Source organism: Nerophis lumbriciformis, linkage group LG22 (genome assembly GCF_033978685.3).
Source record: "Nerophis lumbriciformis linkage group LG22, RoL_Nlum_v2.1, whole genome shotgun sequence".
NCBI classification, from domain to species: Eukaryota; Metazoa; Chordata; class Actinopteri; order Syngnathiformes; family Syngnathidae; genus Nerophis; species Nerophis lumbriciformis.
Window position 1 is genome coordinate 30,743,815 of NC_084569.2, and position 27,833 is coordinate 30,771,647.

General features: G+C 38.7%; 1 protein-coding gene across 12 annotated transcripts in view; it reads left to right on the forward strand.

Moving 5' to 3' along the window:
* Window positions 1-27,833, forward strand: part of nfixb (nuclear factor I/Xb) — a 527,883-nt gene that overhangs the window by 487,716 nt on the left and 12,334 nt on the right. For 11 of the 12 annotated variants that reach the window (XM_061973664.1, XM_061973667.1, XM_061973665.1 and 8 more), the window contains 3 exons: window positions 5,713-5,888; window positions 10,028-10,175; window positions 19,076-19,167. In XM_061973664.1, the coding sequence (XP_061829648.1) occupies window positions 5,713-5,888; window positions 10,028-10,175; window positions 19,076-19,167 (416 nt within the window). The remainder of the gene's footprint in view (window positions 1-5,712; window positions 5,889-10,027; window positions 10,176-19,075; window positions 19,168-27,833) is intronic. The other variant, XM_061973678.1, reaches the window with a different exon arrangement.

The following is a 27,833-nucleotide window of genomic DNA, read 5'->3' on the forward strand; positions in this document are numbered from 1 at the left end:
CAGCTGAGATAGGCTCCAGCATCCCCCGCGACCCCAAAAGGGACAAGCGGTAGAAAATGGATGGATGGACGGATTAGCGTAATTTTTCCACATGTGATAAACATATGTCCCATGCAGAGGACGCTCATTCTTCGGTGGATACATTTCGCCAAACTGCTCCGTGGCGACCTGTAAGAGCCCGACTTTGACCCTTTCGCCTTCCTCTCATCTCCCGCTCGCCATTTCCGATGGAACTCGCCGCGATTGATCCCGACGAGCGCCGTCACATCTGTGTTATTATTCAGACAAGCCGGAGCGGAAGGATTAGCCATCCGCCCAGCTGGTCCTCCTCCGCGCTGAAGCAAGAAGCTGACGATAACAGCAGATATCGAACAAAGCCAAACGAGTCCTGACAATCAACGGCCGGCACTCTTAATTTTATCGCCGCGGCGCAGATAAGGGAAGAGCCCGTTTGTGTGGACCCAGCCAAAGACGCTCGCACGCAGCTAATTTTCAATGAGCTTTTTTTTGTGTACTTTGGCTCCATTAAAGGCGTCCTAAGCCATCGAGCTTGTGCGGAGCGATGAGGTTGGTCATTAACTGCTGCCTGGCTGCAGCTACCCCAAAACACACGTTACGCGTCGCTCTCCAAAGTGTCGTTCATTTTGGTGCCGTTCCCACGCTTGTGTCACGCTCCAACCGTGTAATCGCCCGCCCTTGTTCTTTGTTTAAGACATGATGCAAAAAGGGATCTGAAGAGCTGCAGAAGTGGGGTTGAGATAGGCATTAGTGCAGTCTTCACATGGCACGGAACATTTATGGCCTATTCAACTTGGCCGCCGAACATCACCCAAATAGGTTTGACGTAACCATTCAAACTCGGATTGCTCACGGGCGCACTGCACCCGCCACCGCGCAGGGGGCAACGGCGAGGCATATGTGTCACAATAAAGGCAGTGGGGTGAGTAGGAGAAGACTACTCAGTTTCAGTTTCAGTTCAGTTTATTTCGAACATGCATACGATACAATGTAATCACACAATTCCAGTTGTTTCATTATAGCACGTCCGAAAAGGAGTAGGAAGAAGCAGAGCTTATTTAATCCTAACCCTTTTCATACCATAGCAATTTTATCCAAGTTCCTTGTTCTCTGTAACAGAACAGTGAACAAATAAATAATACATCAATATTAAATTAATACAAATATTAAATACCGTATTTTTCGGACTATAAGTCGCAGTTTTTTTCATAGTTTGGCCGGGAGTGGGACTTATACTCAGGAGCGACTTATGTGTGAAATTATTAACACATTACCGTAAAATATCAAACAATAACAATTAGGGACGGCGTGGCGCAGTGAGAGAGTGGCCGTGCGCAACTTGAGGGTCCCTGGTTCAATCCCCACCTAGTACCAACCTCGTCATGTCCATTGTGTCCTGAGCAAGACACTTCACCCTTGCTCCTGATGGGTGCTGGTTAGCGCCTTGCATGGCAGCTCCCTCCATCAGTGTGTGAATGTGTGTGTGAATGGGTAAATGTAGAAGTAGTGTCAAAGCGCCTTGAGTACCTTGAAGGTAGAAAAGCGCTACACAAGTACAACCCATTTATCATTTATTTATAATATTATTTAGCTCATTCACGTAAGAGACTAGACGTATAAGATTTCCTGGGATTTAGCGATTAGGAGTGACAGATTGTTTGGTAAACGTATAGCATTTTCTATATGTTATAGTTATTTGAATATGGACTATGGACTGGACTCTCACAATATTATGTCAGACCCACTCGACATTCATTGCATTCGGTCTCCCCTAGAGGGGTAGGGGTTACCCATATATGCAGTCCTCTCCAAGGTTTCTCATAGTCATTCACATCGACGTCCCACTGGGGTGAGTTTTTCCTTGCCCTTATGTGGGCTCTGTACCGAGGATGTCATTGTGGCTTGTGCAGCCCTTTGAGACACTTGTGATTTAGGGTTATATAAATAAACATTGATTGATTGATTGATGATTGAATGACTCTTACCATAATATGTTACGTTAACATACCAGGCACGTTCTCAGTTGGTTATTTATGCCTCATATAACGTACACTTATTCAGCCTGTTGTTCACTATTCTTTATTTATTTTAAATTGCCTTTCAAAAGTCTATTCTTGGTGTTGGCTTTTATCAAATAAAATTCCTCAAAAAATGCGACTTATACGCCATTGGACTTATATATGTTTTTTTCCTTCTTTATTATGCATTTTCGGCCGGTGCGACTTACACTCCGGAGCGACTTATACTCCAAAAAATACGGTACATGAATAATCATTGTCTCAATAAAAAAAAACATGAAAAAAAATCAATATAAATTGCGAAAAATTGGACAATGTTCTGCGACGGACACTAAACAAGCAGCAACAACAGTAGAAAATGTACGCGTGTAAGCTTCGTCACGAAACTGGGTCAAACATTTGTAAATATATATTGTGCATACATTTATACATCATTTGTTTTGTATTGAAATTGCTGACTTTGTGATGTATTTTGTCTTCGTGGCCGTGGTGGGGTTTTTTTTTGTCTGAGGGTAACTCTGGGCCAGGGGTCGGCAACCCAAAACGTTGAAAGAGCCATATTGGACCAAAAATACAAAAAACTGATCTGTCTGGAGCCGCAAAAAATGAAAAGCCGTTTATAAGTCTTATAATAATGACGTAAGTGTCTATATGAGCTATATTAGCCTACTATCAAAATGACTTTAAAAGTCTTATATACGTGTTATAATGAAGACAACACATGATGTAAGTGTCTATATTAGCTATAATAGCCTTCTATCTAAAACACTATGTTTCGCAGGCTGAAGCAAATCTTCGTTGACAGAAATGTTGAAATGTAATATTTATTCTACACATTTTTACAATGTTAGAAACCATTGGTAAATCAGAAGGTGAGATAACTCCTGGAAATGACTGGCTTTTAATGGCCAAAGGTATAGATGTGTGTGTCCAAGTTAAAGTAAATAGGCTGTCTTCTTTGAATGGATTTATTACAATCTTTGGCAAGCTAGGTAATGTTTGCTGTGGTCTGGAACAACATGGCACAAACAACTATCAGAAATGCAGCCAATATTATATACAGATAATGTGTAACATGCAAAACAAAATTATATACAAACAGGATAAAAGTAAAGGATATTAAATGAGCTCAAATATACCTACAAATGAGGCATAATGATGCAATATTTACATACAGCTAGCCTAAATAGCATGTTAGCATTGATTAGCTTGCAGTCATGCACTGACCAAATATGCCTGATTAGCACTCCACACAAGTCTATAACATCAACAAAGCTCACCTTTGTGCATTAACGCACAGCATGAAATGTTTGGTGGACGAAATGAGACAAGGAAGGAGTGGAAGATTTTACATGTAAACAAACTGTTGCGTCACAGTCCACACTGTAGTGAGTTCAAGAACCGCCGGAATTAGTAGGACAAAACGATGTTCAGCAAATACTCTCATCAGTGAAGCATACACACAAACATATTTGTGTCATGTTTGTCCTCAAACAAAAAACATACTAAAACAAAAAAAAATTTTCCCCCCCATCTTTTTACATTTTCAATCCTTTTTTTAAAAATGCTCCAGGGAGCCACTAGGGCGGCACTAAAGAGCCGCGGGTGGCTGATCCCCGCTCTGGGCGATTAAAGCTTTAGATGTGGCTCTAAATTTGACCAGAGTGGGCGATAACGCTACACCTTAGGTTTAATTGTGTGCAACGTGGATGTTGTTTTGCTTCTGCGTAAACATTTGTAGTTTCTCGTGTGAACCTATTATATTCATGTAAAATACACAATGAACTTTATACTTTGGTAATGTTTATTTTATGTCTATTTTCAGTTTAACAAATGTAAATGAAGGAAGACGTGTAAAAAAATAATGAGGAAGGAAAATAATTCAAAAGAAGGAACGTCGATTCTTAACAAAACTTCTGGAGCTTCTGTTAACTATCTGTCTAGCTGCACACGCTGATATCAAGTAGCGAAGGCAGAATAATGAACTTATTGACTTAGACTTAGACTTCCTTTTATTGACATTCAAATTTGAACTTTACAGTACAGATAAGAACAACATTTTGTTGCATTAGCTCATTGTAGTGCAGGATAAAAGAGCAATAAGGTGCAGATATAAATAAATATATTGCACTTTTGCATATGCATCCACGTTTATGGATGTATGTTATATTGTCTTTATATTCCAGCGAGTTAATCCATTTTTGGGGGGAATTGAGGGGATTATTATGATGCGTTCAAGAGTCTTATGGCCTAAGGGAAGAAGCTATTACAGAACCTGGAGGTTCTGCTATGGAGTCTGCGGAACCTCTTTCTAGAGTCCAGCAGCGAAAACAGTCTTTGGTGGGGGTGGGAGGAGTCTACAGATTTTCTGAGCCCTGGTCAGGCAGAGACTTTTTGCAATTTCCTGGATAGGAGGAAGAGGAGTCCTGATGATTTTTTGACAGTGCAGTTTAAAAGCTGGTGTGTTTACCTAATAATTAAGTAAACACAGTCCCAAAGGAATATAACCTGTGAGGCACTCTCTGACGAAACATGCACATTTCGTTGTTCAAGCCCTTTGGCTCTTGAAAATGTGGCCCTCTTCATTATGTAGTTGAATAGCCCTGGTGTAGGATCACGTCAACCCACCTCTACCGTCCTAACCCCAATACCCAGCAACCCCCTATATCCCCCAAAGAGCTTGGCCTTCACCCAGTCCTTAATGGGATTATCAGGGGGACTATAGGAACATCAATGGGGCGCGGGCAGCCTGGCATGGGTGCAAGGTGGCGCCGGGCTCAAAGACATAGGCCCCTTTTCTGGGGGGTAATGCAAAGGGGTTGGCACTCTCCCGGAGTACACTCGGCATGCACAATGTATAAGACATATGCACCGAAGAAGTGTTGGCAGCCTCACATGGGCAGCTGGGGGCTTGGATGCATGGTTGGGTGTCAGACTGGCACAGTTTAGGGAAGAATGGGCCTCTAATACAAATCAAGTAGATTCATTAATGGATATCGGTTTGACAGAGGGGGCTTTGTATTGTGCAGAGTTCCACCAACTGCTCCTCACTTGAGCTTCACACCCATACTCCAGCTTCTTTTGTTTGTAAATTCTCTTTGGTCCCGGTGATGCACTTTGAATTCCCTTACCATTCTTTTTTTTTTTGCATATGTGCCGTTAAAGACGGTTTAGAGCGAAAGCACCGTCTTAGGAATAGAAATTTGTCCGATCGTAAAAACAAAATGAGTCATATCAAATACGGCTCGGGCGTGTCGGTGCCAACTTGCGGCCATGCCAATGAATCGCACCCGCAAGCTGCTCATTTAAGATGGCGCTCCGTGACGCGGCACCGGCATCAGAAGGTGTTTAGCTTCTGCGAAGCGAGGCCTACTGTATGTATGACTTTGAATGGTGCTGACTAAAAATATTTGTCCACAACAGAAAGCAAAGTATGTGTGTGTGTGTCCTCCATAAAGCTTTATAGATTCACTGGAGTGATCATAAAACTTTATGAGCGTTGACCATTGCTATTAACCGAGAACAGCTTTTCATGGGAAAACATTTGCATTCATAAACTTGAATGATTCCATCTCGTATTACTCATCTCTACACGCTTTAAGAACGAGCACATGATGTTCCCCGAGTCTTTTCCCCCCCCCCCGTGCCCCTGTAACGCACATGCCTCCGTCCGCAGGGAGTCCCCGTGCTTCCGCCTCGGCCCTGCACTTCCCGTCGCCCTCCATCATCCAGCAGTCGAGCCCTTACTTCACCCACCCGACCATCCGCTACCACCACCACCCTGGACAGGACCCCCTGAAGGAGTTTGTGCAGTTTGTCTGTGCTGATGGCCCGGGGCAGGCCGCCGGACAGGTAAGGTTCACGCTTTTTTTTAAATGTGTCTTTTGTGTAAAAAAAACAAAAACAATAATAATAGTATAGATGCCACAAGGCCCCTGTTTTGCTTTCATTATCTGAATAATAATAGGCTTGTCAGTCAGTATGTTGCCATGCACTAAATTAGTCTGATTCCTCAAATAATTCAGTTTTCTACAACACATTTAATACCTTAATGTGATCATGTTTGGCTTTTTAGAAAAGTAAAAAAATATGTTAATATGCCACAAGGCCCTTGTTTTGCTTTCATTATCTGAATAATAATAGACTTGTCGGTCAGTATGTTTCCATGCACTAAACTAGTCTAATTCCTTAAATAATTAGTTTTCCTACAACACATGTAAACACCTTAATCTGATCGTGTTTGTCTTTTTAAAAATGTAAAAAAAAAGTCATATTTAATTAATATGCCACAAGGCCCCTGCATGTTTTGCTCTCATTATCTGAATAATAATAAGCTTGTCAGTCAGTATTTTTCCATGCTCAAATTTAGTCAGACTTTTCAAATAATTAGATTTTCTACAACACATGTAAACACCTTAATCTGATTGTTTTTGGCTTTTTTTAAAATGTAAAAAATAAATAACTAAAAATGATAATATGCCACTTGGTCCCTGTTTGTCTTTCATTATCTGAATAGTAATAGGTGTGTCAGTCAGTATGTTTCCATGCACTAAATTCATTTTATTCTTCAAATAATTTGGTTTTATGTAAATACCTTAATCTGATAGTATTTGACTTTTTGATCATGCAAAAAAATGTTCAAAAAAAACTAAAATGCCACAAGGCCCCTGTTTTCTTTTCATTATCTGAATAATAATAATATGCTTGCCAGTCACTATGTTTCCATGCATTAAATTCGCCTAATTCGATTTTTTTACAACAAATGTAAACATCTTAATCTGATTGTGTTTGGCTTTTTAAAAATGTAAAGAAACATGTTTAAAAAATTATGTTAATATGCCACAACGTCCCTATTTTGCCTTAATTATCTGAATAATAATAGGCTTGTCAGTCAGTATGTTTCCATGCACTAAATTAGTCTGATTTCTCAAATAATTCTGTTTTATACAACACATGTAAACAATTTAATTTGATCGTGTTTGTCTTTTTAAAAATGCAAAAAAAAATGTGATTGGAAACCATTTTTTTCTTGCATTCATTGCAGTGCTTCTGAATTATTTTCTGTTATGACCCCCCGAGGAGGAAAAACACATTAGAGATAGAGAATGAAGAATAGGACTTCACATGTAGGTGTGAAAATAGAAGAAACCAAATTATTTGAGAAATCAGACTAATTTAGTGCAGTCTATACATTGTTAGTATATAAGCTATGTATCACAAAGACATTTATATGTTGGTTTGATAAAAACTTAAGATCACATACATCAATTTATTGTGTAAAAGTCATCTTAATCACATGATTCGCATCATAGCCTTCTTCTCCATCTTAGTTGAAGACTACTCTAATAAAATACAGTGGAACCCGCTTATGTTGACAACCTGCCTATACAGTATGTCGACCAACTCTTTAAGTCCTGGTCCTCAAGTACCCACTGGAGTCGTTGTCGACATACAAGGTTCAAATAAGTTCCAATGGGGTCATTTATACAAAAATATAGGTCTGTTTATGTCAACATGTTGTAGTGTTGTTATTTTCATTATCGATAGGCAGCGTGACACGACAACTAAGAAGTGTCCCGATACAACTATTTCACTTCCGATACGATACCGATATCGGAACTTTGCGAATCGGCCGATACTGATATTGAACTGATACGATATCAGCACAAAATATACATATTTGTATTATTGTGTAGAGTGGAATGTTAGAAAAAGCTTGATCAAATGAAATTAGTCAAACAAAAATGGTAGGTATGAAAAACACTAACCTAATTATTATTAAATGTCTGGAATGGACTGATGTTGTCTTTAATTAGTTTTTTGTTTTTTTTGGTGACACTTAGTATCCGAAATAATTCATAAAGTTAGGCTCATGACTCATTAAGTTCAAAGATGCGGTTTGTTACTGGGTGCTTTTTAATACGCTTCTTCTGCCTTGGAGATTTTGTATCTGTAAGTAATATGCAACTATAATTATTTGATACTGGTTCATGTTGACAAATGTGGTATTTTAGACTGCAATATTGTTCAATTAAGGACCCTTATTACGTATGTGTCGCTCATGTGCTACTGTGTGCTTAGTTGCTGTGTAACTGCTAGCTAGTAGCCTAGACCGATAGCCTTTTAGGCTACCTTTTACTTCACTATAATACAAGAAAAGACCAACCTTGTGTAAACAGAACTTATTTCATCGGAGCCTTACATCGGAACGTTTAGATGCAAGTCAATGTAATCTTGTTTTTTGTGTTGATATCGGACCCATATCCAATGTTAATATCGGATCAGAACAACCCTAATGACAACGGTGACATAACTACTATTAAAACATGTATGTAGTGAATTCCTGTTCAGTGCAAAGTAAGGTTCAAAATAAAAGCATGGCAGCAACTAACAAAATGCACCCTTTGGTGCAAAAGCTTTATTGTCATTGTAGTCAAGACAAGTGACACGAAATAAGAATGTAGAATATCATATGAAAACAGAATGAATAAAATAAACGTATGCACAGGTAAAGGGGAAAAAATGTCAACAAAAGGGAAGGTAAAACAAATCCTTTATTATCACCTATTCTGACAAGTGATAATAAAGGATTTTAGTTAGAACCTTAATCTGATTGTGTTTGGCTTTTTAAAAATTAAAAAAAAGAATAATAATGTCAATATGCCACAAGGCCCCAGCTTTGCTTTTATTATCTGAATAATAATAGGCTTGTCAGTTAGTATGTTTCCATGCACTACATTATCCTGATTCCTCAAATAATTAAGTTTTCTACAATACATGTAAACACTTTAATCTAATTGGGTCTGGCTATATAAAAATGTTGAAAAAAAATGTTAATATACCAAAGGGCGCCTGTTTTGCTTGTATTATCTGAGTAATAATAGGTTTGTCAGTCAGTATGTTTCCATGCACTAAACATGTCTGATTCCTCAAAAAAAAAAAATGTTTCTACAACACATGTAAACACCTTAATCTGATCGTGTTTGGCTTGATGTTACATCAAGTAAATGTGCAAGCAAAAGTGAAGTTTTATTTAGTTATGTTGACAACCACTTATGTTGACATGCAGTTAGTTAGTCCGAAGGGCGTCAGCATAAGCGGCTTTGGCTCTATATATTCGTTGATTGTCTATTGGAACAAAGTGAAGTCAAGTTGGGATAATTGCCTGAAATTTGGCATTAAATAAATTCATAATAATTAGATTTATTTCATGAAAGCAAAAATATGAGTTATTTTCTGAAATATGTTGCTGTAAATACTGGGCGTTGCTAGAATGTGATCACTGCTCCGCTGCTTTTTTGTGGTGATATAAATGCACATTAGCGCACAAAACACATCTTGTTGATTAAACTGACGGGTCAAAGCTTTGTATTGTTTTTGTGATTCCGACAGATTTATTCTCTATCTTTCTTGGTTGTATTCTTTATTGATTTTTTTTTTGGCTCCACCCACTCACGCCAGTTTTGCAGCCATCAGCACGACACTGACAATCCGTCCCGATACATGTCAGTCCTGTTTTCTGTTGTCATCATCACGAACTGTGGTTCCCCCCTTTCAGTTGGACTGTGGTTGTTCTGTGCTGCTGTTGTGGTTGCTGGTGCTGTGCCTGTGTACAAGCGTCCCCTCTCATGGTATTAATTATTTTGCCATCTTCCGGATGAACTCCGTCAAATAAATTTTGCTCACCCCCACCCACCATGGACCACCCCTGTGGAAACCTCTCACGCCCAGCTCCCACTCCTATCAAACCCTGTGGTGATTATAATTTTTCACACCTCCATAAAAGATGCCGCCCACATACGTCATCCCTTTGGTTGTTGTTCTCCACCGCCTTCCTCCCCCTTCTTCCACCATCGTTCCCCCTTCTCCCCTCACCTCCGTCATGGATATTTTTTGACCTGGCCTCCTGAGCTGCGTCCTTTTTTTTTTTTCATCCCGTGTTTGCGAACTGTCGCATGTCGCCCTCCTGACCCTGTTTGTGTTGTCTGCAGCCAAACGGGAGCGGCCAGAGCAAAATGCCAGGCTCCTTCTTGCTGCCTCCACCTCCCCCAGTGGCCCGCCCAGTGCCCCTCCCTATGCCCGACTCTAAACCCAACAGCACGCCCCCTGACGGCGGACTCTCCTCGCCCGCATCTCCGTGTAAGTGACCCCACAAAAGACCATAATCAAAAGTCATTTTTGAAAAAAAAAAAAAAAAATAGCCCTCCACAGTGGAAAAACGTCCCCCGCCGTTGCTCGTGTCTAACCAGCAACTCACACCCCCTTTATCCTTTGGAGGCGGGGCCTGCACAGACATAAACACGGATATACATTGCCAGACGTGCACCTGGGTTGAGACCCCCTGACGTGGAAGCTTCACCGGCCCACCTTGAAATCTTCACGTCTTCCCCTGCCTGACTCTTGCAGCAGATGACGAGAATAACGTCATCCTTTCATTTGATTTTCAATACATGGAAGGCACAGATCTAAGATGGTTCCACTAGGACAGGGGTATTCAACCGGCGGCCCGGGAATTGACACCATACCAGCCCACGAGTTCGGTTCAAAACTTGGAAAAACTCACATTTTTGCAGCAAATTCCTAAAAACACTAGAGTGTTCGTATTGTGTAGAGGAATTTCGACCACTGTAAACACGGATCCTTGATTCGACATTCTAACCTTGTTAGGCGTTCCTCAAGGCACCCCTTTACATCCTCTCCTTTTTTCAGAAGGTGATTCATGTAACTAAGGTATTGCTCTCGCTAGTGGTGTTCCCCAAGGTTCCACGTTAGGGCCTCTTGTTTTCATATTTCGGGCTATTCAACCGTTGGCCCGCGAGTTCCGTTCAAAAAAACTTGTGAGAGACTCACATTTTTGCGGCAAATTCCTCAAAACACGAGAGTGCTCCTGTTGTGTGGAGGAACTTGGACCACTGTAAACACAGATCCCTGTATTGACATTCTAACCTTGTTGGCAAACTTCGAAACAAACTTGGGATTTACACAACAGAGGTGTTCCTCAAGGCACCCCTTTAAGTCCTCTCCTTTTTTCAGAAAGTGATTTATGTAACATAGGTGTTGCTGTAGCTTATTTACTAGATAGATAGATAGATAGATAGATAGATAGATAGATGGATAGATAGTACTTTATTGATTCCTTCAGGAGAGTTCCCGCAGGAAAATTTAAATTCCAGCAGCAGTGTACAGAATTGAGAACAAATTTAAAAAGTAAAAAGTAAATATTGGGGGTATAAATGGAAATAAAATAGAAAATATAACAATAAGAATAAAAATAAAAAGCAACAATAAGGATAAAAATATAACAGTAAAAATAAGAATATAACAAGAGAAACTAGGCAGTAGTGACCATGTTATGAAAACTAGTTGTGTTTTTCCAAAGGTTCCACTTTAGGTCCTCTTTTTTTTCATATTTTGGACAATTCCAGTTCCGTTCAAAAAACTTGTGAGAGACTCACATTTTTGCCGCAAATTCCTCAGAACATGAGCGTGCTCCTGTTGTGTGGAGGAACTTGGACCACTGTAAACACAGACCTCTGTATTGACATTCTAACCTTGTTCGTAAACTTCGGATTTACACAACTGAGGCGTTGCTCAAGGCACCCCTTTAAGTCCTCTCCTTTTTTCAGAATTTGATTTATGTAAGAAATGTGTTGCTGTAGCTTGTTTACTAGTGGTGTTCCCAAAGGTTCCACTTTAGGTCCTCTTTTTTTTCATATTTTGGGCAATTTAACTGTTAGCCCATGAGTTCCGTTCAAAAAACTTGTGAGAGACTCACATTTTTGCAGCGAATTCTTAAAAACATTAGAGTGCTCCTGTTCTGTAGAGGAACTTGGACCACTGACATTCTAATTTTATTAGCAAAATTCGAATACTGGGGTCCAAACTTGTGATTTACACAACTGAGGCGTTCCTCAAGGCACCCCTTTAAGTCTTCTCCTTTTTTTTAGAATTTGATTTATGTAAGAAATGTGTTGCTGTAGCTTGTTTACTGATGGTGTTCCCAAAGGTTCCACTTTAGGTCCTCTTTTTTTCATATTTTGGGCTATTCCACTAGTGGCCCACGAGTTCAGTTAAAAGAATTTATGAGAGACTCACATTTATGCAGCAAATTCTTTAAAAAAAAAAACCTCGAGTGCTCCTGTTGTGTTGTGTTGACTCTAGAACAGTGGTTCTTAACCTTGTTGGAGGTACCAAACCCCACCAGTTTCATATGCGCATTCACCGAAACCTTCTGTAGTGAAAAATATATATATATATTTTTTCAAATTCAAGAAAAGGTTATATGTTTTTTTACTGGTGCACAAAATGAACCGTGCATGAACATTACCTTGTTCAAAGAACAAAACCAACACAGTGCATTAAACTCACAACAAATTACACACCTTACACACATTACCATGAACTGATTAACGTGGACCCGACTTAAACAAGTTAAAAACTTATTCGGGTGTTTCCATTTAGTGGTCAATTGTACGGAATATGTACTGTACTGTGTAAACTATACTGTTTCATATAATGTATTCTCTACCTTTGCAATCTACTAGTAAAAGTTTCAATCAATCAATCAAAAAACCTGCAAATCAGATTGAAAATTAGAGGGAACATTGTTTGGGTGTATCCATAATACGCCGATAGGGAGAGGTTTTTATTTACACAATAAGTCGGATGTGTCTTTACCTCCGTGGCGGAGGCTCCGCCGAACCCCTGAGGCCGACTCACCGAACCCCTAGAGTTCGATCGAACCCAGGTTAAGAACCACTGCTCTAGAAAGAGGTTCCGCAGCCGCTGCAGCAGAACCTCCAGGTTCTGGAACAGCTTCTTCCCTCAGGCCATAGACTCTTCAACGCATCATATTAATCCCCTCAATTCCCCCCCAAAACAGATTAACTCGCTGGAATATAAAGACTATATAACATACATCCATAAACGTGGATGCATATGCAAAAGTGTAATATATTTATCTGTACAGTAATCTATTTATTTATATCTGCACCTTATTGCTCTTTTATCCTGCACTACAACGAGCTAATGCAATGAAATTTCGTTCTTAACTGTACTGTAAAGTTCAAATTTGAATGACAATAAAAGGAAGTCTAAGTCTAAGAGTGCTCCTGTTATGTAGAGGAACTTGCACGAGTATAAACACAGATCCCTGAATTGTAATTCTAACCTTGTTAGCGAACTTCGAACCCTGGGGGTCTAAACTTTTGATTTACATAACTGGGACGTTCCTCAAGGCATTTCTTAAAGTCCTCTTCTTTTTTCAGAAAGTGATTTACCGTATTTTTCGGAGTATAAGTCGCTCCGGAGTATAAGTCGCACTGACCAAAAATGCATAATAAAGAAGGAAAAAAAACATATATAAGTCGCACTGGAGTATAAGTCCCATTTTTTGCGGAAATGTATTTGATAAAACCCAACACCAAGAATAGACATTTGAAAGGCAATTTAAAATAAATAAAGAATAGTGAACAACAGGCTGAATAAGTGTATGTTATATGAGGCATAAATAACCAACTGAGAACGTGCCTGGTATGTTAACGTAACATATTATGGTAAAAGTCATTCAAATAACTATAACATACAGAACATACTATACGTTTACCAAAAAATCTGTCACTCCTAATCGCTAAATCCCATGAAATCTTATACGTCTAGTCTCTTACGTGAACGAGCTAAGTAATATTATTTGATATTTTACAGTAATGTGTTAATAATTTCACACATAAGTCACTACTGAGTATAAGTCGCACCCCCGGCCAAACTATGAAAAAAACTGCGACTTATAGTCCGAAAAATACAGTACGTAACTAAGGTTTCGCTGTAGCTTGTTTACTCGTGGTGTTCCTCAAGGTTCAACTTTAGGTCCTTTTTTTTTTTTTCATATTATGAGCAATTCAACTGGTGACCCACGAGTTCCGTTCATAAAACTTGTCTGTGACTCACATTTTTGCAACAAATTCTTAAAAACACTAGAGTGCTGTCATAGAGATGACCTCTGACTAGCTTTTTTGCAGAAAGTCCTTAAAAACTGCCAAAATAAAAATGTCAAAATCTAACGTCTGCTGTAGAGGACTGGCTCTCCGGAACATACAAAAAAAGACTAATGGGGAATAGAGAAGTCCGGCCCACTGGTCCTAAGCTTTTTGGAAATTAGTGGAATATCTCTGCACTAGAAAGTGGGTTGGTATTGGTGGAATAATTCCATGACTTGAGTTGAAGGATTAAAGTCAGTTGGCAAGTGGGGCGACTTGTCTCACAATATTTGAGGGGCACTGGATGGAGCATTTTTCAAATGTACTATTTGTGTTTCCCACAGTCAGTGTCTGAGAGTCCTTTATGTCTTTTTTGTGTGTTATCCCAATATACAGAAAAATGGATGTACTGTACACGGTCTCATTGATTTACACTGAATTCCAGACGTTCTCCTCCTGTCTCTCTCTTGCATTTACACTGTACACTTCTTCAATGTAGCCTTTGGATAACTCTGCACACCGGGTTGTGAATTCTCCTCAACGACCCTAAATATGTCACACTCTGACGCCAGCGGCCTATAAATGTCCCTGAATGGTCCTCAGTGTTGCAATTTGAAGTACTTTCAGTAGAGTTTAAAAACAGATTTCAGCACATGTTATCAAAAAGGAGATTATGAGGCTTTTTTTAAATGTGGTTTGTAGGAATGTAACGATATGAAAATGTCATATCATGGTTATTGTGACCAAAAGTATCACAATAATCATTGTTATCACCCTATAGTTATATGTACAGTAAAGCCTTGTTAATTGCTGTTAAAGGAATTTCCGCGACCATCGACAAAAAATCAACTATTTTAATAGCTAGAGCATAAAAAAACCTATTTACGACCTTATTAAAAAAAAAAAAATTGCCTTCCAGACATGAAAAAGAACCACATAGACACCTTTACACCCGTTTAATCGACAATAGTAATGCTGCCTGAAGCTGAGCCAATCAGTAGCCACGATACTGAACAGCGCATTCTGATTAGTTAGGTTTCATTAATGGCATTAAGGCACTGTGTTATTGATATTCTTAGTTAATAAAGCCATTTTGGTAGAAAATGCTTAATTCAGGGCAAAATATATAGAATATGCTTAAAAAATTAATCCGCAATGAAATGAAGCCACAAACACTTCGTGGGACGGCAGACGCACAATATGTTTAAATATTGTTCTGGCTTCTTAAGAGCCATATTTTTCCGATTATCATTTGATTTTAAATATCTTCAAAGCCAAACAGGAACTCTAAATCCTTACGTTTTTAAGGGCATAAAATATAAATTAGTCAAATTTCTCAATGAACTTCGGTTCGAAACAAAACAGGGTTAAACAATTAAAATAACTCATGTTATGGAAATGTATACCGTATTTTTTCGGAGTATAAGTCGCACCGGAGTATAAGTCGCACCTGCCAAAAATGCATAATAAAAAAGGAAAAAAACATACATAAGCCAAACTATGAAAAAAACTGCGACTTATAGTCCGAAAAATACAGTACTAATCGAAAATTGGGACAACATTTAATCAAGAAGACTTCAAAGGGTTGAGAAACAATTAAATGTTGTGAACTTTTGTTTAGAGCTAAAGGGAATTGAGAAATTTGAGCAAAAAAAGTAAAAAAAAAACATCTGAATCCAAAATGTTTTTATGCCCTTTGAAAAATGAAAGGACGTATTTAGCCTATTGGGCTTTCCTCTTAGGAACAATTATTTATAATGGAATAACACAACAAAAATGATGGCCAAAATACAGCAAACATTTACTGAAAGGACAAAAAAGGGGTTTTTTTTGGTTCCCTGAAAGTTAAATAAGTTTATCTTTTTCCGTTTTTATTTGTAAATGTTTTAGAGGGTGTTTTTTTTAACAATGAAGGCAAAACGGGAATTTCTGCATCACTTAGCTTTCTTGCGACGTCAGGTGGGTTCACTTCCTGTGAGTTTAATGTGCACAATTAAATAGCTAAATTGCTCTGACAGTAATAGTTTGTATCGGAGTATGGCGTTTGTAATGGGCAAAGACGTTCAAGTGTCTTGTATTCATGTTAGCATTTAAGATATCCAGGGATTAGTGCGCTAGCTGCTTTTACAGGAAATGAGCAGTATCACAGTGAGTTATTTTAAGTCCAGTAATCAATCGCGGTTTTTACGATTATTTAAATTTTAAACCGTAATACTAACTGTCGACAATTTTACTGCGGTTTATCATTAAAGATAATGTTAAAGTCTCAACGATAGTCACACACACACATACACACACACTAGGTGTGGTGAAATTATCCCCTTGTTCACCCCCTGGAAGGTGAGGAGAGAAGTGAGCAGCAGCGGTGGCCGCGCTCGAGAATCATTTGGTGATTTAACCCCCAATTCCAACCCTTGATGCTGAGTGCCAAGCAGGGAGGTAATGGGTCCCATTTGTATAGTCTTTGGTATGACTCGGCCGGGGTTTGAACTCACGACCTTCCAGTCTCAGGGCGGACACTCTAATCACAAGGCCACAAGTCGGAATCAATATTATCAAATCCGCACAATTAGAAAGTGTAATCAAAATATAAATTCTTATATTTTTCCTAAACAGTAAGAACCTTCCGACATTGGTGCCTCTACGTCAATAACGACGTTACTATCAGCAGAGAAGATTACTTCGGCTTATTGGAAGAAGGGTTATTTCAAAAATGTATTTCTCTATATACTCCCAAGAAGCAAAGCCAAATATGCAGCCTGAATCTTATTGTTAATGGCTTTCAAGTTGGGATATACGATATTGGCTTTTTTTTTCTTTTTTCTTTTTTACCGATATTTGATTTATTAATATTGCACAGCACTTAATGTCCAATATCAACTGATATATGGAGCAGCTCTTCCCTCAAACAAATTCCCATATCAATAGTTGGTGCTAAATATTTGTACATAATAACATACCGTATTTCAAGAACTATATAGCCGCACTCTCTAAATTTTAGGGAAAACCAATATTTTCCATATATTAGCCGCACCGGACTATAGGCCGCAGATATATACGTTGTGAAATTAGTTATTTACTCAGAAAGATTTTGTAAATGTTTATTTACATACCTAATTTTTTCCAAACGGTGTCTGTAACAGGGCAGTTAAATGACTGCTCAAACAAATCATCGTCATGAACCCACTTGCTGTGGAAGCTAGCTCTCCAATCAGCTAAACAGACTCAATAAGTCCACAGTGAAGTTTTCCTGAATTGACGAAACTATAATAATACATGGAAACACTCCCAACAGACTTCACGCATGAGACGGTTTAGTAAGTAAGAATAGTTTTAGTTATATTGTAAAATTTACAAAAGTTGCTTGGCGTGATGAATGAAGAATCCATACAAGTAGAACCGCTATGGATGATTAGAAGATTGAACATCACTTGTACTTGAAAGCTAAACGGAAGGAAATACTGTAGACGTTCAGTCCGCAGCAGCTACAGTGAGCAAACTCATCCCAAAGATGGCGCCATAGCACAAACAATAACACACCATTTCAGTGTCTTTGCATGTGTTTTATAAAAACTGTTTGCATTATGAAGGTCAGCGAAGAAAAAGCCCCAAATTAGCCGCACCGTTTTATAAGCCGCAGGATTCAAAGTGTAGAAAAAAAGGAACGGCTTACAGTCTGGAATTTATGGCAATTATTAGAGATGTTCGATAATATCGGCTATTATCAGCCGATAAATGCGTTAAAATGTAATATCGGAAATTATCGGTATTGTTTTTTTTATTATCGGTATCGTTTTTTTTGTTGTTGTTTTTTTATTAAATCAACATAAAAAACACAAGATACACTTACAATTAGTGCACCAACCCAAAAAAACCTCCCTCCCCTATTTACACTCATTCACACAAAAGGGTTGTTTCTTTCTGTTATTAATATTCTGGTTCCTACATTATATATCAATATATATCAATACAGTCTGCAAGGAATACAGTCCGTAAGCACACATGATTGTGTGTGCTGCTGGTCCACTAATAGTACTAACCTTTAACAGTTAATTTTACTAATTTTCATTAATTACTAGTTTCTATGTAACTGTTTTTATATTGTTTTACTTTCTTTTTTATTCAAGAAAATGTTTTTAATTTATTTATCTTATTTTATTAATTTTTTTAAAAAGTACCTTATCTGCACCATACCTGGTTGTCCAAATTAGGCATAATAACGTGTTAATTCCACGACTGCATATATCGGTTGATATCGGTATCGGTTGATATCGGTATCGGTAATTAAAGAGTTGGACAATATCGGCAAAAAGCCATTATCGGACATCCCTAGTAATTATAGATTTTATATTGAACATAATTGTTCAATGAGTACAGCACACTCTTACGCAATATTGGTTATGGCATACACACACAAATGATCGTTTATAGTTGCGGACATGACAGGACATACCCAAATAATTCCGGGTCCAAAGAAAAAAATATTTCGCCTCGTCAAATTTTGTAAAAATATTACATAAATAGATAAGTAGCCATCCTGAGTACGTTTTAACCCAGTCTGATGTAGCGATCTTAAATGTGAACTTTAATTTAGTTGTCCACTAGGCCAGGGCTCGGATTTAAATGCGATACCAAATTGAAGGGAAACGTTTACTAAACACGGTAAAGCAGTAACCCATGTATAAAAATACAGACAAGCGGCGATAAAGTTTCATTCCAATTCGGATCCCCAGTATTCTCTCATACCTCAGTAGAGAAAGAACCTCATTAAAATGACGGCGCAGATTGATGAGGTTTTCTGCAGACAATATCATTATCTGCAGAAAAACTGATGTGGATATGATCGATCGAAATGGACACCATGACAGTAGTTTTTATATCTATATTGAATATACCATGAAACACACACATCTCTGTTGTAAGAGAATATATGGAACACATGTTTGTGCATACCAGTATTAGATGTTGGATGGATTTGCGTATTCTAGCCTTGCTTGTTTGCCATTTTAAGCAATCAGTCTGTTGGTGAACTCATGTCTTTTTGTCCTCTTCTGTCCCCCGTAGCATACTCCACGCCAGGCGCCACAGCTCCCAACAGGTTTGTCGGCATCGGATCACGGGACAACAACTTTCTGAACATCCCGCAGCAGACACAGGTGGGACTGATTCTAGTACATTCTGTCCGGTACAGTAGATCCACCCGCTGAAAAAATGCGAGAAATTGAGATGACCATAAAAATGTCTACCGTATTTTTCGGAGTATAAATCGCTCCGGAGTATAAGTCGCACCGGCCGAAAATGCATAATAAAGAAGGAAAAAAACATATATAAGTCGCACTGGAGTATAAGTCGCATTTTTTGTGGAAATTTATTTGATAAAATCCAACACCAAGAATAGACATTTGAAGGCAATTTAAAATAAATAATGAATAGTGAACAACAGGCTAAATAAGTGTACGTTATATGAGGCATAAATAACCAACTGAGAACGTGCCTGGTATGTTAACGTAACATATTATGGTAAGAGTCATTCAAATAACTATAACATATAGAACATGCTATACGTTTACCAAACAATCTGTCACTCCTAATCACTAAATCCCATGAAATCTTCTCCCTCGGTGTCTCTTCTAAACAACTCTGCCAGCCGCTTCCTCTTCTATCCGTACGTCGCTTACGTCAGAGTCATCGTCAGTTGCAGTTCCAATTATTCCAGCCTTTCTGAATCCGGACAGGATGGTTTCGGTTGTCACTGAAGCCCATGCTTTGTCCATCCATCCAATGACATCCAGAAAACTTACATGGCGCATTCTCCCGGTACGAAAGTAGTAGCAGGTAGCATCTTTTTTTTCACAATGCACTTCTGCCATGACCCACAATGCACTTCTGCCAAGACCCGCCCCCGCCAAATTTTTATTGGTTGATGTGTGTGTGTGACGATTGCTGATATATGCCTAGTCTCTTACGTGAATGAGATAAATATTATTTGATATTTTACGGTAATGTGTTAATAATTTCACACATAAGTCGCTCCAGAGTATAAGTCGCACCCCCGGCCAAACTATGAAAAAAACTGCGACTTATAATCCGAAAAATACGGTATTTGTGAGGCTGTAATAAAGCCTGGATCATGCTGCTCGGAGGCGCCACCATGGTCGTCGCATGTGGAGGGCAGGTTTTGAACTGCATGTTTAAAAAGTTAAAGTACCACTGATAGTCACACACACACACACTAGGTTACCCTCTGCATTTGACCCATCCCCTTGTTCCACCCCCTGGGAGGTGAGAGGAGCAGTGAGCAGCAGCGGTGGCCACGCTCGGGAATAATTTTTGGTGATTTAACCCCCAATTCCAACCCTTGATGCTGAGTGCCAAGCAGGGAGGTAATGGGTCCCATTTTTATAGTCTTTGGTATGACTCGGCCGGGGTTTGAACTCACGAGCTACCGATCTCAGGGCGGACACTAATAATAATTGCTACTGTGCGCTCGCGACAAAAGACGCTAACAGGCTAAAAGCTTAGAAGCTCAATCCAGGCTTTAGCCCTATAATACACCTCAAAAACTCACTATGAAAAAAACATTTTAAAAATTGGACCAAATATCTGCGGGGATCCACCGTTTCCAGTATATATCAGCCCCTCCGCGATCGTGCCAATGCACGCTAATTCAAACAATCCCTGCGACTTATGTACGGCCTTGCATCATTTTTGCCAACCAAAGTTGCCTCTGAGCGTGTTTGTCCACTGTCTCGTCAAAACCTGCGTTTGTGTCTCGTGTAGACAAAGCAGGAAAGGCAGACGTGTAACAAAGTGTCAACTTCTTTTTTTTTTTTAACATTTCTTTATTGGCTTTTTACAGACATACAATTGACAAAAGTAAACACAAATACATCAAATGCGAACACACACACACACACACACACACACACACGCCTACACAGTATATACATATACAGTACAGGCCAAAAGTTTGGACACACCTTCTCCTCATTCAATGTGTTTTCTTTATTTTCATGACTATTTACATTGTAGATTGTCACTGAAGGCATCAAAACTATGAATGAACACATGTGGAGGTATGTACTTAACAAAAAAAAGTTGAAATAACTGAAAACATGTTTTATATTCTAGTTTCTTCAAAATAGCCACCCTTTGCTCTGATTACTGCTTTGCACACTCTTGGCATTCTCTCCATGAGCTTCAAGAGTTAGTCACCTGAAATGGTTTTCACTTCACAGGTGGGCCTTATCAGGGTTGATTAGTGGAATGTATTGCACAGGTGATTACTCGCTCGCATTATTACTTTGAGAAAAGACCACAGTATTTGTACACAAATGCAATTTTATTGTCACAATGTAATGCAGGAAGTTTTTTTTAAGCCTTTTACTTGATTTATTTGCACAAAACTTGGAAAAAGTGTTATCTAAAGTTCTTTCAGGCTGTATTTTAGAGTGAAATTTGCCAGCGAGCACACCAGTCGGAGTCTTCCCACTCATTTTTGTACAGACGTATGCATTGATCTGATCTCTGACCGTATGGCGGTCAACATAAAAAAAAGTTTGTACGGTCCAATTACATTTCATGATTAATTAAAGTGTGTTCATGGTTGTGCGATAATATTTTATGATTAATCGAATGAGTGAACTCGTTCATTTTGACGGTCCTATTAAAATCAAAAGTTGATTCAATGTTATTGGAAAAAAAATCACACTCAAAACTTTTGCCGCAGTTTTCTGAAAAAGACATTTTAGATACAGTATATGTACAAAACCCAAAACCAGTGAAGTTGGCATGTTGTGTAATTGGTAAATAAAAACAGAATACAATGATTTGCAAATCCTTTTCAACCTATATTCTATTGAATAGACTGCAAAGACAAGATACTTAACGTTCAAACTGGAAAACTTTGTTATTTTTGGCAAATATTCGCTCATTTGGAATTTGATGCCTGCAATATGTTTCAAAAAAGTTGGCACAAGTGGCAAAAAAGATTGAGGTAGCTTGAGGAATGCTCATCAAACACTTATTTAGAACATCCCACAGGTGAACAGGCAAATTGGGAACAGGTGGTTGCCATGATTGGGTATAAAAGCACCTTCCATGAAATGCTCAGTCATTCACAAATAAGGATGGGGCGAGGGTCACCACTTTGTGAACAAATGCGTGAGCAAATTATCCAACAGTTTAAGAACAACATTTCTCAACAAGCTATTGCAAGGAATTTAAAGATTTCACCATATACAGTCTTTAATATCATCAAAAAGTTCAGAGAATCTGGAGAAACCAACATTGAATACCCGTGACCTTCAATCCCTCAGGCGGCTCTGTATGAAAAAGCGACATCAGTGTGTAAAGGATATCACCACACAGGCTCAGGAACACTTCAGAAAACCACTGTCAGTAACTACAGTTAGTCGCTACATCTGTAAGTGCAAGTTAAAACTCTACTATGCAAAGTAAAAGCCATTTTTCAACAACATCCAGAAACGCCCGGCTTCGCTGGGCCCGTGCTCATCTAAGATGGACTGATGCAAAGTGGAAAAGTGTTCTGTGGTCTGGCGAGTCCACATTTTAAATAGTTTTTGTAAACAATGGACGTTGTGTCGTGTCCTCCGGACCAAAGGAAAAGAACCATCCAGACCGTTATAGGCGCAAAGTTGAAAAGCCAGCATCTGTGATGGTATGGGGGTGTATTAGTGCCCAAGGCATGGGTAACTTACACATCTGTGAAGGCACCATTAATGCTGAAAGGTACATACAAGTTTTGGAGCAACATATGTTGCCATCCAAGCAACGTCTTTTTCATGGACGCCCCTGCTTATTTCAGCAAGACAATGCCAAGCCACATTCTGCACGTGTTACAACAGCGTGGCTTCGTAGTAAAAGAGTGCGGGTACTAGACTGGCCTGCCTGTAGTCCAGACCTATCTCCCTTTAAAAATGTGTGGCGCAATATGAAGCCTAAAATACCAAAAGGGAGACCCCGGACTGTTGAACAACTTAAGCTGTACATCAAGCAAGAATGGGAAATAATTCCACCTGAAAAGCTTCAAAAATGTGTCTCCTCAGTTCCCAAACGTTTACTGAGTGTTGTTAAAAGGAAAGGCCATGTAACACAGTGGTAAAAATGCCCCTGTGCCAACTTTTTTATAATGTGTTGCTGCCATTAAATTCTAAGTTAATGATTATTTGCCAAAAAAAATACTTTTCTCAGTTCGAATATTAAATATCTTGAATATAACTTGACAAGGATTTGCAAATCATTGTATTCTGTTTTTATTTACCATTTAGACAACGTGACACTTTCACTGGTTTTGGGTTTTGTACTAATGAAGAGTGAAACCTTGTACAAGGTTCAATCTGTGTTTCCTCCATTAGCAGTTGCACTACACCTCATGCTACCACAAATGTGTGTATTTTACTGTACACTTCTGGCTAACCATATGTGTAAAAACGGTGTATTTGGCAACAGGCACTCTCCTGCTGCCTCTTTCATTCCCTTCTCTAATCTTGATTTGTTATCATCTTACTGTGCGTGCGCGCGCACACACACACACACACACACACACACACACACACACACACACACACACACACACACACAGACACTTCGTTCATTGCTTTAGTCTTTCTTGCTTCATTGTTCTGTTGTATATAATAATATCTTCTCTCCCTCTGTCTACTGTATTACTTTGTCCCTCTGTCACCTTCTTGTTTCTACTACTTTTTTCCTCATTCATACCTCCCCGATTACCAGCACTTTTCTCATTAGTACCCAATCACACCCGCCCGGAGCCAACTCGGCTCCGCTCCTCAACACATGGAAGTCATTCGAATGCTCTCTGCTGATCCCTCCCCAAGTTTCTCTGCCCGCCATAGTTTCACTCTTTACTTTTCCCTGTTCTCTTTCACTTTTTATTGCCTTTGCTTTGTTTTCTTATTCCGTTCTGAATCTCCTTCCCTCCACTGCATTCCAAAATTTGTGTTTATCTTTTCGCCCTAAAATACATATCTTAAATGCAGAACGTTTTGTTTTTTTTAATCCCCCGCTAGTTACACACACACACTGATCGGATGTTTTCAGGCTGACTTAAGCCCAGCATAAAAATCTGCATTTTTTTTTCACGAATAAGGCATGAGTTGAGGTTTTTCTCAGGTTTGGTAAAGGTACTAAATTAGTTATCCCACGGCTCTTTACACCAGTGTTAATTTCGTTGACTACCGTATTTCCTTGAATTGCCGCCGGGTATATAGTATGCCCCTGCCTAGAATTACCGCCGGGTCAAACTCGTTTTGCAAAATAATTAGCGCACGCTTAGCATTACCGCCGGGTCAGAATTACCGCCGGGTAAAACTGGTTTCGCAAAATATTATTTTTATTAGCGCATGTCTAGAATTACTGCCGAGTCAAACTCGTTTTGCAAAATAATTAGCATATGCCTAGAATTTCCGCCGGGTCAAACTCGTCACGTCACGAGTGACACTTCACCTGTCATCATTTTCAAAATGGAGGAGACTGATTTCAATCATTTAAAATCGCATAAAGGGAAGAAGATAAAGAGCTATTCAGTAGGATTTAAGGTCCAAGCTATTGAATATGCTAAAAAGAACAGTAAGCAGCTATGTTTTATTAATATACCGTAGCTGCGTGTGTCAAATATGAGTCATTAAATGACTCCCGCCTCCTGGTGGTAGAGGGCGCTAGTGATCCTTCTTGCGACTACTCGGCTGCAGAAGAAGTGACAACAAGCAGCAACAGTTAGCAGCGAATGTTTATTTTTTTCCTCTCGCTTGCACTTTTAACATGGAGGATTACATATCTAAAATAAAACAGTTTTCTAAACTGGACTTTCAATCGAAGCAGGAGGTAATAATTAAAGGAAGATCTCCATCGAGACAGAGAGACTTTTAAAACTGAAGAAAGATAAGGAAGACTTCTATAAACAAGTTATCGATGCTTTTGTTCAGAAGGAGCTGCGCATGGACTTCATTTATAAGTAAAGGTAAGACCATAATAACGTTTTTTTTAATTAAATGTGCTTTTCATGATGGTATCCTTACATCACACTCAAATTTATAAGCGCAGGCCTAAATTTACCGCATGCCTTTGGTAAGCGCCGGAGTGAGAAGAGGTTTTAAATTAATTACCGCCCCGGCGCTAATTCAAGGAAATACGGTAATCTTTTTTGTCTTCTTCATCAACTACAACCTATTTTCCCCTGATGAAAATGAGATAATAACTAATCGAAACAAATGCGCGTTGACTAAAACAATGACAAAGTTAACTGACATTTACTTAACGAATAAAAATGAGACGAAAATGTTGACAAAAAAGATATCCTATCATATTTAATTTTGTCTTGTAAATGGGTGGGACAAGTTTGGAATGTATACAATCACAACTTTTGAAAAGCGTACGAATGACAGTTAATTACAAAGGTGGGCAAATAGAATATTTTTTCTTGTGAGATAAGAAGTTTGATATCTCACCTTCAAAACAAAAATGTATGGATGTTCCACATCATTATATGTGTACACCTGGGAGTAGGGTTGTCCCGATACCAATATTTTGGTACCAAAATGTGATTCGATACTTTTCAAAATAAAGGGGACCACAAAAACATTTAATTTTTGGTTACCGTATTTTTCGGAGTATAAGCCGCTCTGGAGTATACGTCGCACCGGCCGAAAATGCATAATAAAGAAGGGGGAAAACATATATAAGTCGCATTTTTTGGGGAAATTTATTTGATAAAACCCAACACCAAGAATAGACATTTGAAAGGCAATTTAAAATAAATAAAGAATAGTGAACAACAGGCTGAATAAGTGTACGTTATATGAGGCATAAATAACCAACTGAGAACGTGCCTGGTATGTTAACGTAACATATTATGGTAAGAGTCATTCAAATAACTATAACATATAGAACATGCTATACGTTTACCAAACAATCTGTCACTCCTAATCGCTAAATCCCATGAAATCTTATACGTCTAGTCTCTTTCGTGAATGAGCTAAATAATATTATTTGATATTTTACGGTAATGAGTTAATAATTTCACACATAAGTCGCTCCTGAGTATAAGTCGCACCCCCGGCCAAACTATGAGAAAAAATGCGATTTATAGTCCGAAAAATACGATAATTAAAAAAAAAAAATCTTACGATACATTAAACATATAGTGCTTATTGCACTCAAAGAACAATTCAGAAGATTAGAATAAAGTTAAAAGGCACATTGGGTTTTTCTTGTTGCACTCAAAGAACAATTTGCAATTTTCTATACTACATTACATTATAGTTTGCTATAATCTAGGATTAGGTTAAAATACAACAGAAAGTTTTACTGACATTATATTAAATGCTTTATGATTTATTGTTGCCACTCTTGGTAAATACTAAAATCAATACTATGGCTGAAACTACACAGATAAGAAATGTAGCAAGTAAAATACACAAGTATAAAGATAAAACACAAATTGTTGCAAAATTCAGTAATTTCACTTGCATTAGTTTGCGCTACATGGGTGGTTTTAACACCGCTACTATTTTGCATCAAGCCAAGCAGCTCTGTGTGCGTCTACATTTTTTGGGGCGGTATAGCTCGGTTGGTAGAGTGGCCGTGCCAGCAACTTGAGGTTTCCAAGTTTGATCCCCGCTTCTGCCATCCTAGTCACTGCCGTTGTGTCCTTGGGCAAGACACTTTACCCACCTGCTCTCAGTGCCACCCATACTGGTTTAAATGTAACTTAGATATTGGGTTTCACTAGGTAAAAGCGCTTTGAGTCACTAGAGAAAAGCGCTATATAAATATAATTCACATTTCTGTATATGCACAGCAAGGGAGCTGGTTTTACTACATCACTTGTCGATCTCACTGCGTGTTATTTAATTTGTTCCGCTAAGTTTGAAGCAAAGATTGTAATACTTTAATCATGCCACCTTTGGCGAGTCATGTTCAAAGCATTGCTTGCAGCCTGGTGCTACCGCGTTTAAAGTGTCACCTGATTGATAGTTTCGAATTCCAAATACCTCCATATTTTGCTTCACGCACCCTCTTTATTAACCAGTAGAATTGCTTTTATTTGCCTTTTTTCCTCTCCTCACCGTTTCTGCTTGTGCGCTCTGTGAGTGTGTGCGTGCTGACACACTTAACATGCTCCTCTGCTCTGTACATCATGCGGATTAAATAAAAAGTACCGGTATTTTTTAATGCCAGCGGAGTACCGTTTTCAATTCATTAGTACCCCGGTAGTTTATTAGTACCCCGGTACTTTATTAGTACCCCTATACCGTACAACGCAACCTAGGAGAACGTGAAGAGGACATATTTTATTTTTGACACTATACAATGCCATTAGCAAGTGAGTCATAGTTACATCTACAAAACTATAAATTAAAGTTAAAGCTAGCTACCATATTACTTCCTTACAAGAAAATGATAAAGTCATTTTCTCTGCCTCAAGGAATCGTTTATTTAATGGTAAATCAAAAAGCATGACAACTTTTAATGTGCTCTAACGTGCTAAGCTGCTTCCGATTCTCCCGTGCTCATGAACAAATTATGATGAAGGTATGCATCGTAACCCTATTTCACAACACGCAGACATACCTGCTTTGCCAAAGATGAAACATAAAACATTTGAAAAAGTACCTAAAATATATTTATTGGCATTGGCCTGTTAGGCAAAGAATGACTAACTGACATATTTTTCGGACCATAAGGCTCAGTTAAAATCCTTCACTTTCTCAAAAAATAGATAATGTGCCTTATAACCCGGTGCACCTAATGTACGTATTAATTTTGGTTGTGCTTACCA